Source organism: Panthera onca, chromosome E2, assembly GCF_046562875.1.
Source record: "Panthera onca isolate mPanOnc1 chromosome E2, mPanOnc1 haplotype 2, whole genome shotgun sequence".
Classification (NCBI taxonomy): domain Eukaryota; kingdom Metazoa; phylum Chordata; class Mammalia; order Carnivora; family Felidae; genus Panthera; species Panthera onca.
The window spans coordinates 32,495,349-32,509,111 of record NC_138353.1 but is presented as its reverse complement, the minus strand read 5'-3'; the positions used below and the strand labels follow the sequence as shown (position 1 = coordinate 32,509,111).

General features: G+C 54.9%; 1 protein-coding gene across 2 annotated transcripts; it reads right to left on the bottom strand.

Annotated features, from left to right (window-relative positions):
- Positions 1-840: 840 nt before the first annotated feature.
- IRX6 (iroquois homeobox 6) lies at positions 841-7,641 on the bottom strand. 2 transcript variants are annotated; one of them, XM_060651922.3, is made up of 6 exons: positions 6,293-7,641; positions 5,070-5,327; positions 4,251-4,360; positions 3,741-4,048; positions 2,247-2,873; positions 841-1,305 (listed from the first exon to the last, which is right to left on the bottom strand). In XM_060651922.3, the coding sequence occupies exons 1-6, from the start codon at positions 6,335-6,337 to the stop codon at positions 1,301-1,303; spliced, it is 1,353 nt and encodes a 450-aa protein (XP_060507905.2). In that variant the 5' UTR covers positions 6,338-7,641; the 3' UTR covers positions 841-1,300. The 2 variants fall into 2 exon arrangements, with proteins under 2 accessions (XP_060507905.2, XP_060507904.2); XM_060651921.3 differs by having other exon boundaries at positions 841-1,308; positions 6,293-7,639.
- Between the last annotated feature and the right edge of the window lie 6,122 nt (positions 7,642-13,763).

Here is a 13,763-nt window from a genome sequence, read left to right as displayed (position 1 = left end):
GCCCGGGCCGAGCCCAGCGGTGGAGACGCAGCTCCCCCAGGATCCGGTCCTTGGGCGCACACCCCGGCTGCCCTTCTCCTGACTTCCCGCCCGCATCAGCTCCCCGCAGCTCCCCTCTGGGGCCCCGTCCCGGGTTCACCTCCCCCTCTCCCCGTGGGCAGCGGCCAGCTCCCTGGCTGGCTCCAGCCGAGGCCAAGAGGCCCGGGACGCGAACTCAGGCCGGGCGCGGGCGGCTTTCCATCTCTCCGCCCCCCGCCCCTGCTCCAGACGCGGCTCCCCGCGGGGCACCGAGTCCGGTTCCCTGCCCACCGGCTCCCATTGGTCGGCCTGTACCGGAAGTGATTGCCGACACTTGGTTCCATAAAAGAATGTCTCCTCTTGCCTCCCCGGGACCCAGCAAGCTGTCACACTTTGCCGTTTTGTACGACGGGAGGAGCGCGGGGATCCCCGCTGCGTGCCAAGGGACGGCCAAGGTTATCCGCATCCCCAGTCCTCCCAAGAAACTAAAACCCAAGTACGAGCCCGAAAACAAATGCAGCTTCCAAATATGCTGACAGCTCCCCGACCTCCGACCTCACCATTTCCGCCGCGTTGCCCCAGTGCACAAGACCCCGCCGCCGCGCGTCACCCTGCTCGGCCAGTTAGGTACACACAGCGTCAGGTAGACAGAGTGAGGCGCCCTCACGGCCTCGGCCTTAACCTCTCCAGCCTCTCTCCTTGCTGTGAGAGGGACTGAGGTCTGCAGCTCACGCCGCCCTGGCCCCGGATCCCTGGCCTCATTCCATCCTCCCCTCCGCCCTGGCCTCTCCCAGCGCCCCTGGCACAGACACGCCACACGGGTCGGGTTTGATGTGATTATTTTTGAGGACACAAGGAATAAGGACGAGGAGAAGACGCAGGTGGTCCTTAGGGACCAGGTCGGTGCTGAAGTTACAAAGTGAAAGGGGGTAGGGTGGGGGTGAGCGAGAGAAGGAGTTGCTGCAGACCCTGAATCAAGAGGAGGGAGGCCGACTCGGTGTCCCAAGTGGGTGCACAGGACAGACTCGCCCGGCTGTCCCACCCGGCCCTCCCCCGGGTGCCCCGCGCCACCTCCTCCAGCGGGTCTGGCGAGATGCACGTCCGCCCGCCACTCCCAGCTCTGCGTGCAAGAAGGGCCGGGGTAAGGGTTTCTGTGTGTCTGTCTCTTAGGCGAAGTGAGAGCCCCCAGTCCCTGGCAAGGTCTCCCAGCTTCCGAGCGTGGAGGTGAGTTCCAAAAGTAGGCCGTATTTCCGAGATTCTTCCGCAAATCGCAGCCATTGCGCTAACCTGCTGAGAGAGGAAAGGTTGATTAAAACCCGAAGGCCGCTTGGCGCTGATTCCTAGGAAATGGAAGGTCGGTGGTGTCCCATCCGAAGGGAATCAAAGGTCTAGAGGCAATTTGCTTGCTAGAAAGAACATTCGGACCCCGTTATGTGCAAATTCAAATAACAGCGTAACCCAGTTTTCTAAGCCAGTAGCTAATCCTGAGAGAAATTACTACAAAGCAGAATCTGACAGTAATTGCCGGAAGCTGCCTGATGCTGGGGGGAATGTCCCTTTGTGGGGTGCGATTCCCTTCTGCCAGGCACAGCCAGAGAACCAGCCAGGGCCAGTAGACAGTGATTGGCAGTCACACCCGGCTGGGGCTGAGCCCTTGGGGGTGAGCGCTCTCCAGGGACAGCCCCAACCCTCGGCCACCCTCCCCAGGGGTTTCAGCCGGCCCAAGGCAGGGCTCCAGCTGGACGTAAGCGCTGGCCTTAAACCAAGTGCATGTATCTGGCCCGTCCTTTCAGGCTTCTTGGAAGGCCTTGGTTCCGGCCCACCCCTAGCAAACTCTTGGTGCAAGCACAGCAGGGGCCAGCTGGCCTCCCCCGAGGGGCGGGCAGGGGGCAAGGGTGTCTCTGCCAGAAGGCTGTGATGGAGCCCACCTGGCACATTTGCCAGCACATTGGGCACCGGGGCGCAGAGGTCTAGGTTGACGACTTGCTCAGTGCCCCTAGGCAAGTTACTCTCTCACTCTGAGCCCATTACTATTAAGTTTCAAAAGGAGGCGGAATTAGTGCTTTGGTTCCTAAGCTGCTGTTTCAGGAAGCTCTGTGGGACAAGCCCGCTCCAGGTCCCAACGTGGCCGTGCCCCAGAGGCCGAGAGGCTGGACAGTGGCCGGGCAGCACCGTGGGCAGCCCTGTCCTTTGGACAGACACACCCAGCGCCGTTGGGGACCCACTACCTTCTGCTCCAGACGGGTACTGGCACCGCACTGCAGGCTCCCTCCGCCGCGGGCAGGGCGCACAGTTCATCGGCGGCCCCTGCAGGGCGAACGGGTGGTTTCCAAAGGCTTTGGCTGCGCGGGAAGACTCTTCGCCCGCGGAGTCTCTGGGGACGGCGGGGGGGCCGCCGGAGCCCGGAGGCGGTCCCGGAATCAGACGGCACTCGGGACTTCGTGGCCTGGGAGGGGTTGGCGCTGCCCCGTCGACAGCGCTGGCTGCCGCAGTGTGCGCCAGGGACCAGATGCGCGGTTTCTCGCGGCACGGGTAGTGCAGGGTCAACGTGGGGCCCCCAGGCTCCGCCCGGAGGAAATCCGCTTCTCCCGACCCGGGGGGCTCAATGAACGAGAAGGGGCGCGCCGCCAGGCCGCACTCCCGGAGCTCCAGCCGGGCCTCTCGAGCCGCCGCGGCGGCGTATGGTGCTGGCTGCGCCTGCGAGTCTTTATGGAACTCAGCCAGCCTGTCCGTAGCGGTGGCCACCGCCTCCTCTTCTTCGGCCTCCTCCTCTTCCTCCTCCTCCTCCTCCTCTTCCTCCAGGTCTTCCAGGTCACTCAGCCGGAGCCCTCGGGCCTCCTGGCTTGCAGAAGCATCTGCGGGAAATCAGGACCGAGTGAGAAAAGCCCCAGGCCCCAAGGGAAATCCGCGGGAGTGCCCACCCCCCCGAGAAGCTTTTAGCAAGATGGCTGTGACTGAGGGCATTCTCGGGGTTGCTCACCAGGCTGGCCAAACCGTCTCTTACGGTCGTCCCAGCGCACCGGCTGGCCCCCCCCCCCCACCCCGGGAAAGAATTTAGGCCCCAGCCCTGCCCCCACTCCTGGGAAGACTCCTCTCTGGTGCAAAGAAACTAACGCTTTTTCCTGCCTACGACCTGGATGTCAGTGTCTCCACCGTAAAGCAAACAGACATACACCCAAGGGGACATTTTCCCCTCCAATTCCAACATCCACAGGTAGCTGGTGTGTATTATTTAATTCAGCAAATATTTATGGAGTGCCATCTATGGGCCAGACGTCATTTAGGCACTTGGGTATTAAGAATTTAGGGAATACAGCAGCGAGTAAGAGACACTCTCTGGTGGAGGTGATGTTCTGGCAGGGGGAGGCAGACACGGACCGGACCGCCTTCCCACAGTGATAGGTATGGCAGAGGAAATACAATAGGCCGATGTGATAGAGAATAACTGAGGGGCTAAGTGAGCTTGGGTGGCCAGGGAAGGCTTTGTCCAGCCCACACTATAGAAGTCAAGAAGAAGCCAGTTATGTAGGGAATTCCAGGCAGAGGGAACTGTACAGGCAAAGGCTCAGAGGTGTGTGTGTGGTGGGGGAGGAACACAAGTGCAAGGGTAAGTCAGGGAGCGCCTCCAAAGATGCTGTTGTCCAAGGCAGCTCGCAAAAGTGCCATCAGCCCGCTATCTAGCTGGGAAAGCCCAAAGGTGGTGTGGTGGACATTCTGGGTACCTTTGGCGTCACCATTCAGGCAGCCCAGGGACTCCTCTGCTCCACTCTCAGCCCTCCTCTCCTCCCCGCCTTTGCTCTTGGGCGCCCAAGTCATCTTGTTCTCCTTCTTGAGGCGCCGGCGCGCGTTGGCGAACCAGGTGGACACCTGGGTGAGGGTCATCTTGGTGATGATGGCCAGCATGATCTTCTCGCCCTTGGTGGGGTAGGGGTTCTTGCGGTGCTCGTTCAGCCAGGCCTTGAGCGTGCTGGTGGTCTCCCGGGTGGCGTTCTTCCGGCGGCCTGTGCCACTCAACTCCACCGCTCCATACCTGGGGGGGGGAGAACCTGGCTCACAGTTCTGGGTCTGAGAACCTGGGGCTGCAGGCAGGAGACAGTCTGAGGCCGGGAAATGAGGTTCCGTGCTCCCCCCTCCTCACACGCCCTCCTTCCCAGGCTGTTCCCAGATGGGCCCTATGGCGGGAGGCGGGGAAGGACCTATAACGCCAGCTACCAAGGCACCCCATGCCTTACCGGTCGTACTGGTACTGCCCCAGAGTCGGCTCATAGGGGTAATAGGCTCCTGCTTGTGCCAGGCCAGGTGTAAAGTTCCCTGCGGCCTCTTTAAATTCATACTGTGGATTCTGGTGGGGGTAGGGGTAGGAAGAGAGAATTCAGGACGACGTTTGGGGAAGAGGCAGTATAGTTGCTAAGGGCGTGACCTCTGGAGTCCAGTCGGGTCCTACCACTCCTACTGGCTATGCGACCTTGGGCACAGTTGTTTACTCTGTGCCTCAGTTTCCCCTTGGTAACTGGGAATAACAACAGTACCTCTAGGGTATGGAAGAAGCACCCTTGGCAGAATCCCTGGTGCAGAATAAGGAGTGGTTAAACACGAGCTCTCCTTATTACTGTCACCACTTGTGACTACTCCCAATCCCCCCTCCCTACCAGCTGGGGACCTTCCCGGCCTCACTCTCCTTCCAGAGCTATTCTCTGACCCTCTGTATCTTCGTGGCTTTGGGCAAGGGGTTTGAGCCCCTCTTCATTTCAGTTTCCTCATCTGTAAACTGAGGCTCCCTACCTCACGAGTGAACAGAAGCACAGATGTTTTGTAATCAGGACGGAGTTCTGCAAAGGGTCAAACTGCCCCCCCCACGCTTTATAATCCTACCCGTTTCCCTTCCTCGGAGTTTCGCCTCCTTCCTCGATGTCCCCCCCCCACCCCCCTCTCCCCCAGACATCTTACTGGATTTCACCCGCTGCTGCCTTGTTCATGCCCCCCCCCCCCGCCCCTCCCCCGGGCCGGATGGGTTTTGGCGAACAGACCCAGGCTCCACCCGGGGTACTCACCAGCGCCCCGTACAGCGCGGGCGGCTCTGGGCTGTAGGGCAGGTAGCCTGGGTAGCTCTGGGCAGCTGCGGCGGCCGCGTAGGGGGCTCCGTAGATGCCCAAGGCCGCGCCCAGCTCGGGCCGCGCACTGCCCAGCAGCCGACCATCGTAGGGCGCGCAGCAGAGAGCAGCCGCCGGGGTGGAGCCTGAGGCCACGTCTGGGACCGAGCGCGGGGCGGATTCGCAGCAAGTGGCGCTGGAACTTGTAGACACCAGAAACTACGGGGGTGAGAGAGGCGCACCGGAGGTCAGAGATCGGCGCCTCAGGCTGGCGGGACCCAGCGGCAGAACAGCCCGATCGCTCCCTCATTCAACATGAACTAAATGCCACCCAGAGCTGAGCGAGCACTCTGCTGCGATGGAAATGATCTGAAGACGTAATTTAGCCAAACTGCCCTTATAGGTACTTCTAAAACGTTGCTCAGGCTCCAGAGGCCCCGGGGGTCGAGGCGATGGCACGGTCTGAAACCCGAATTACAGAAGCCAAATTGCTCTTGTTCCCTCGCCCACCCCTCCTCCGCCCCCATCACAGGATCTTACAAAGGCAGAGCTAGAAGTTAGGCTTGGCGACCACCATCACCTCTTACTCCAGCTCCCTTTTTTATAGATCGGGCACGAGCACCAGGGAGACTTGTCCAAGATCCCAAAGCGGGTCAGAGGTCAAGAGGGAACTAGACCCCACAATCTAGGCAGAAACTGGAGAACAGCGGTGGGGGTCCCCAGGAAATCCTTGTCACTGCACAACACCCACCGTAATCTGGAAAATCCAAGGAGCCGGAAGCAGAGAGCGTGGACCCGGTCAAAGAAGGGACAGGATAAGTACAGAAGTCAACAAGCAAACCACTGAACAATGGTGAGGTGGAGAGATCCGGGTCACCTCGGATATCTGTACAATAAGGAGGCCTGTCTGGAAGATCTCTGAGATCCCACCCACCTCACTTAGCGCGTGGTTAGTGCCCAAGTTGCGGGTCACACGATCTTCCGGCTTGCACTGGGGGAGTGGAAGGTTCTCGGCCAGAGGTTGGGGATGTCGGAGGGGTCTGTGGTACATTACCCTGGTCCCTGCTCTCTCTGTCTTCTCCGGAGACTCGTGCGAAAGGGGGGGGGGCGCTCAGCTGCAGGCGTGTGCACTGGGCACCCCCTCCTCTGTGTCAGCCCCCATCCCCCATGGAGGCCCTTCTTACCTGGGAAGCGCTGCCGTAAGGGTGTCCAAAGTGCGGGAAGGACATGATAGCTGTCCCTGACCCTCCTCCTTCCCTTGCGAGTTCCCGCCTCAGCCCCGCGATTCTGCGCCTCCAGCCGTGCGCCGCCTCGGTTCCTTACACGGCTGCTGGTGCCCAGCGCCCGGTCCTCCGCCCGCTTGGCACGACTGGAGGCAGAGCCGAGGGCAGTCCGGCTGCCGAGCCCTGCGCTCCAGAAGGCGCCCCTCCGGCCCGCGGGGTCCGGAAGACAGAAGGGCCCATGGATGGGCAAGGAAAGGGAGAGGATGCGGGTTCCCAAAGTCGCGCGGTGGCGAGGCAAGGTGAGGCGCGGCGCCGGGCTGTGAGGCTTCAGAGGTGTCCCAGTCCAAGGTGGCCAGAGGCTCAATGTGACGTCACGGTAATCCCGGGCCGCCAGGCGGGCCCCCGGGCCCTGGGGCCCCGGGCCACCAAGCGTGCCAAGCGCAGCCAGCCCGTGCGCGCGCGCGCACTCTCACCCACGCTCACACTTGTTCCGGGAGGTTTGTGCAGCTGGTGAGGAACGTCAAAGACCCTGACCCTCTGTGTTTGGCGCTGGATCCTACCCCTTTTCGCCTTAAACTCACGCGCGCGCGCGCGCGCACACACACACACACACACACACACACACACACACAACCTCTCCAAATTACCCGGGAGAAGTAGGAGAAACGCCTCCCTCTGTGCCGCGCAGGCCCCGGGCGCAGCGCGTTTACCTCCTCCCCTGCGGCCCGGAGGAGGAGAGAAGCAAGCCAGGCGGCGAGGGGGGAGAGAATACAAAAGAAGAGATAGGAGAAAAAAAGAGAGGAGAAAAGTGGGGGAGAAAGGCAAGAGGGAGAAGGAGGAGGGGAGAGGAGAGAGATGAGTCCAAGCGAACAGAGGCGCGCGGGGGAGGGGAGGGAACTGGGGTGGGCGAAGGCTGGGCGCAGGTTGAACACAGGCAGGTGGAGGAGAGCGGCGGCTCGGGGGACTAGCCTCCAGCCCGGCTCCCCCGCCCCTCCGCTGCAGGAAAGTTTGTTCTCGCCACAGGCCCGGCACTGGTTGGGGCCGCGGCCGGGGAGCGTCGGTGGTTCCCACTGGCCCGCCCGTCTTTGTGCTTCAGAATCTGGTTCCCCACCCCAGCCTCCCCAGGACTCTAGCTAGATTCAGGTTCTCGGGGCCCGGGTCTTTGCCAGGGTCTCGACCCAGGGGCTTCTCTGCAGCCTCTGGCCTCCGAACGGAGCGAATAGCGCCCCCTCGAGGCCAAGATTCAGTTCCGCTTGGACTCGGCCTGGAAACGCGGTAAAACTGACCCTTGGCATCCGCAGACAGCTGGCGAACACCCCTGGGCATCTCCTCCGAAGACGACGCTTGGTTGCTTCCTGCGCACAGACCGCTGTGTCCACGGGGGAGCCGGGGAGCCCCACAGGAAGGTGCCGGGGCCGAGCTGCAGCCGCTGCGCTCCGCTGGGGGTGGCGCTGGCGAGCCGCGGTTCAGCTCTCGGGGACTGAGGCCCAAGCCCGGCGCTCCGCCGCGACGCCGGGTTGGGCCCAGAGATCTGACCACCTCCCTCTATCCCAGGGGTCCTCAAAGGGGCGCTGATGGGCGGAGGAGCTCGTTTGTGCCCGGGAGGGGGCTGCGTGCTCTAGGCCTGGCACGAGACCAGTGGCCGCCAGTTTGTGAGCACTGTAGATCTGCGCACTCAAGGCTCAATTCCCCAGGCCTGGAGCATACCCACCGAGGGCCACCAAACCGCGACGTTGGGGAAGGGGGAGGGGCGGGGAGGGGGGAAGGACGGGGCGTCCAGTCTAATGGGGGAAGGTCTTCGGGGGATGCTGCTGATATCCCAGTGGAACTCAGGCTCTGGGGCTTGCAGGCCAGAAACCTCAGAAAGTCTCGCCTTTCACTCACAGGGTTACAAAACGCTCTCCCAGGTCCTCTCTGCACCTCCTCAGAGGAATCCAGGGGGTTGGTTCAAGGACCCAGTTTTATTTTCTAGTTGAAACGCAAGAACGTGTGGCTCAGATGTTAGGAACAACCCGGGACTCTGCCCTGGGATTTTGCGAGGCGAGGAGGAAGCCCAAAGACCATGCAAGGTCTAGGGCCCTGGCCCGGGATCCCTGGCAGCGGGCTTCCCTCTGGACTCTCGCAGAGGGAACTGGTAGGCCCAGAAGCCAGCTACCTGTTTGGAACAACATCGGCTCGCCCACCTCCCCAAACAGATTCTGCAGAACGCGCAAGGCACAGAAGAAGCCGCCAACCGCAGACCCCTCTGCCTGGGATGATTATTATGAGGACAAGCTCCATTCTTAATACTAACGAACCCAGCTGGGTTGCCTGGTCCGTTACCTTGGAGAAACCTTGCATTCAACCCCGGGAAACTCCCAGTTAGAAAAAGAATCATAGTCCTCGCCAGATTGATTTAGTGATAAAAATTCCTTGTAATAGATACATCCCTTGATTTTTTCAAAACGCACTTTGGAGCTATCCACACATTTGCAGCTCGGATACATCTAAGCTATCTTTTTTTTTAAAGGGAGCATTGGAGAGAATTCATTCAATTAGTCCCTTGGGGAAGATTACTGCTAATTAATTAATTGCAAACATTTCCAGAGGGAAGGTATGTCAATTGTAAAGTAATAACATTAGATAGTTGAAATACTTACTCAGCAACTTTGATTGCCCCTTCGTTCCTAAGCAGATTTTTTTTATGACAGAAAGATGGGGATGGTGGTGAAGAAAAGCATTAGTTCTGTCCCCTGGCGATCTGGTTGCAAAGGAGAAGCTGCCATATAGAACGTATTGATTTTTTAGCTGATTTATAAGACCTCTGCGGGAGCAATGCCGTGTGCAGGGCCTCCAGGCCTATCTCTTGTCTTTGCGCTCTAGGATTAGAGAAAAGCAACAAGAGTTTTCAAGAGAAAAAAGAAAAAAGGAGGAAGAACACTGGTGAAGTACATTGGAGGCTAAGGCAATGAAGGTCCCTCAGCGCTTTTCTTCTTACGTAGAAAAGGACAAGCAAAAGAGCAGGTTTTATATTAAGGCACCTTTCTATTGTCTCCAAAGTTACTTGACAGTATCAGAGTGTCTTGGGGAGGGAGGCTGCCACTTCCAGACACGGGGGAACCTTGGTTTTGTATTTCCTTCTATTGCTATGCCTGCCAGGTACCCTTGTGATTTGACTGTGACCACCACCAGCATTAGGTGGGGCTCCCTAAAAAATAGTTCTTAGGAACTGTGTTCTCTTCCGGCGATTTTCAGAGCCTCGTAACAAAACACAGCCGGTGGGTTCAACCAACATCAACCTTTGTCTGGCAGAGACCTGGGGGGTGGGGGTGGGGGGGAAGACAAGGAAGTCTCTCTTTGAGGGCCTGAATGAGGGAAGCGGCCGCGGGATCTGCTCTCAACCTCCTGACTGTTGACAGACCCTCACTTTGGCAGCCGAGTGCTCTGGCTTCTCATTGCTTTGTTTAGCACTGATTAATTCAGTTTTGGGAAAAATGCCCGATTGTGCGTATGTGTGTGAATTTCATGTGTGTGATTGTGCGTATGTGTCTGAAGCTAGTAGACAAACCTATGCAATGCAGACCCTCCCTGTTCTATTCGAGGGGGACACTCCACCCAAAGTATTTTCTACAAGTGGGCCAGACTCTTTTGTTGTATTATGCAATATGCCCCCATATGTCCTTTAGCTGCTCATTAAAACAAATATGAAGAGTCAAAGGCCTATTTGGAGCAGGGCGAGTCCTCGTCCGCATTGTTTATTTGAAGTTCATGTTGCTTTGCTTTAAATTCGCTGAAGGTCCCGAGCAGACAGAGAGAAGGATGTGTCTTTGAGCAAGAAACAGACTCTTAACTAGAGAGAAGAAACTGGTGGTTACCAGAGGGCGGGTGGGTGGGGGATGGGGGAAATAGGGGATGGGGATCAAGGAGGGCACTTTGTCCTGACGAGCACGGGGTGACGTACAGAACTGTTGAATCACTGTATTGCACACCTGAAACTAACATCGCACTGTGTGTTACCTAACTGAAATTAAAACCAAAACTTTTAAAAAAAGGACGTGTCTTTGACAATAAACTGAAATGCAACATGCACACACACGAATCTTATTGCATTATTTGGGCTTAAATATCCATCATTTCCTAATATTTTATAAAGACGGAAGACTTTACAAGGGCTGGGGTGAGTAACAGCCCAGAAATGCCCAAATCAAGTTCAAATGCCTCAAATCACAGATGCAATGTGTGAGTGTATGGGCATAATAACATAGATGAAGACGGGTTAAAGTTATATTTTTTAAGTATGGATTTTTTTTTTTTTTTTAGTGACTGTTTTTGCACTGAGAAGGATGAAATTTCCTCAAATCTATGCATGAATGAACAAGTGCATCTGGACAGATGCATCTATAATTTATACTGATCAGTCATCTCAGGTCTACCCGAGTAAAGCCGAAATGAACACTAATTGTTCTGACTCAAGTACCGTGCGTGGCATCTGATTGGGAAACACAGGGAACCCCTGCCTGGCCTGAATACACACTGTCAACAGCAACCTTGGCATCAGGAGGAAAAAAATAAAAAGGCAAGAATTCCCAGATGAGGGTGCTAATGCCGTTTGTCAAGAAGGTGGCAACTAGAATGAATTTCTGAATAAAGTAAAAAAAAAAAAAAAAGACACTCGATGCAGAGGTCCTGGTGTGTCCACAGACCGGGTACAACTGAGCTTAGTTACAAATCGTGGCGTGTAGATAATAAAATTCCCTTGCATTCTTAGCGTGCTTGGGAGCTATCCCAAACACCTCTGCTTTATCTCTTTTAAGGTTTAGGGTAAGGAAATTGGAGAAGGTGGGAAGCAAATCCAAGATCATGGAACCCAGGAGATGGCAGAGGGGGGGACCGGAATCCAGACCCCCAGACTTTGGGTCTTTCCACAAGCCCGTATTTCAAACACACATAAAGGCAGACACAGCCAGGAGATGTGGTCTAACTCCAACTGGACCCAGAGAATTCACATGTCGTGTCCACACACGGTGTGATTTAGCAGAGACAATATCAAAAGAGGGACCGGTATGCACAAACAAATTCTCGATCTTTACCACATGCTTTTCTATCAGCCTGTATTATGAAAGCACTTACACAATATTTGGGGAGTTTTAGAAATTTGACGTGGATCATTAACTAAAATAGAGAACAGCAAGCAGCCCCAGCTGTGACTGATAAATATATGAATCAAAATAACAACAACAAAAACACTCCAGAAAATCTAGCCAAGTTCGGGTCTGTATACCTACACTGGTTTAAAAAAAAAAAAAAAAAAAAAGCAATGAATGGAATTTAGTTACTGACTACTGTCAGGGTAGGATATATATACACTTTTTAAGCTTTGCTTAAATAATATATATACATTAAATAATTATATTAAATAATATATGTGTATATATATAAAATATATATATATTTTAAGCTTTGGCCTCGGGGGGGGGTGCAGTTCGGTGCATTAACTTCTTGCTTGTAAAGCAGTTTTTGTATATAGAAAGTCTTGATGATTTTTATCCTGTGGATGGTAACATCTTCCTCATGATAAGCTTAAGGCATCTAGTGTTTTCAAGGAATTAAAATGGAAAGTAAACAACAGACGTGTGGATTAGAAAACCAGAGAACAACTTAAAAAAAATTTTTTTTTAAATGTTTTTATTTATTTTGGGGAGGGGAGGGTGGGGCAGAGAGAGACGGGCACAGAGGATCCTAAGCGGGCTCCGTGCTCATAGCGGAGAGCCCAATGCGGAGCTCGAATCCACGAACCACAAGGTCATGACCTGAACTGGAGTCGGAAGCTTAACTCACTGAGCCGCCCCGGCGCCCCAGAGAACAGCTTCTGAAGACAAAGTCTAATGGAGAGAAACGCATGTAAGAAATAAGCACCTGAAAAGGACTGCATGTTAGGATCATCTGGGCTAAGATGCCATGGCCTTTCCCCCTTCGTGACAGGGCCTAGGGGCGGTCCTGAGTGTGCAGTTCGGGAACAGACTCGTGGCCTGGACCGATGGGGAAGGTTGCTGCCGAAGCGCTGACTCGGACGAGAGCCAGGGACGGTGCAGAGTTGGCCTACAGCTCTCTGACTAGGACACTGTGACCAGGCAGGCGATAAGGTGGGTCCTTGGTTATCCTTCCTGCTTTAGGATTTCGTTGCCGGAGACTTTTAAGGCTTCGGTTAAAACGTGCAGCTCCAAGCCATAGCCATATTTGTCCCACTGGTGACATTCCCCGGTTTTCTCTGTCACCGTGGCTTCTCCGACTTGTAACGCCGAGCATTAGAACGGGCCAGGAGCCTTCTTTTTTGTGCCACCCGGGGCCCACTACTTGAGGGAAGCTGAGACCATTTGTGATGTCACGTGCTGGCCCCAGTAATTTACGGCAAATCGTCGCAAATCAATAAAAATATGGGAAGTATATCATTTTTAAAGGGGAAAAAAAAGAGAAACACATGAGACATGCCCATTAAGGGCAAAACCATTCTAATACCTGCTTGTCTGCTTGGGTCTGCAATTAAAAACATTCTGATAATAAATCTCCTTGCAGGCTCTTTCAATGCTTTTAACTTTCCTGAAGGTTCAAATTGGTATCCCAAAAATGTGCCAGGACTTTCACAAGGTATTTTATAGACTCATAAATAAATACGGCAATTAATCCGTGCTATATTTCTTTCATATCTGATGACAATTTATTATGGCGTTCACCGATTCGGTGCACAAAAACTCTAATGCACTTAAAATCGGATTTCAAACCAAACATTTTATGGGAAAATATAGTATTGATCATCCATTTAAAGATATCATGAAGATGATTCATAACCTGCCGTAAAAAAAGATCTCATGAGGGTCTTACAAATGAGTGGGGTTCTGGAACAGTCTATTCATAAAACCAGAGCTATTGAATCTGTGCCTCTTGTTTTCTTCATCTATCTTCGAGTCTTCCAGCACTGATTACTTTTGCATGTTGCTGTTTTGTAAGAAAAATCTCCTTCCGTGGCATTTTTCATAGTGACAGAAGTCGTGGAATTTGGGAGTGAATATTTCCTATTGCAGTGGTCTCTTGAAATTCTGTCCGCAGGAAGAGTTTCAAGGGCAATCGAGGTGATTCTGGTATCTTGGAGTCAAAGCTATGGTATGGCCCCCATCACATTGGGGGTTCCTGACAGATCACCGTGGTCCTGAGCAGTCTCGTGCCCCTGATAGCCCATAGTCCTAACGTACTATGAATGGTAGAATATCTTCGGTGCACACACAGGACAGGGTGCCAGTGAGGACAGAAGAAAATCCGAGGGTGCTGGCCCTTCCATTCAAGTGGCACACAGGCCTGTCTAGGAAAAGCAACATATATGATTTGCTCAACAGACACACACTGTGTGTACTGAACGTTGGGCATGATGGTTAGGAGGCAAGGGTTGAGCACTGAACTA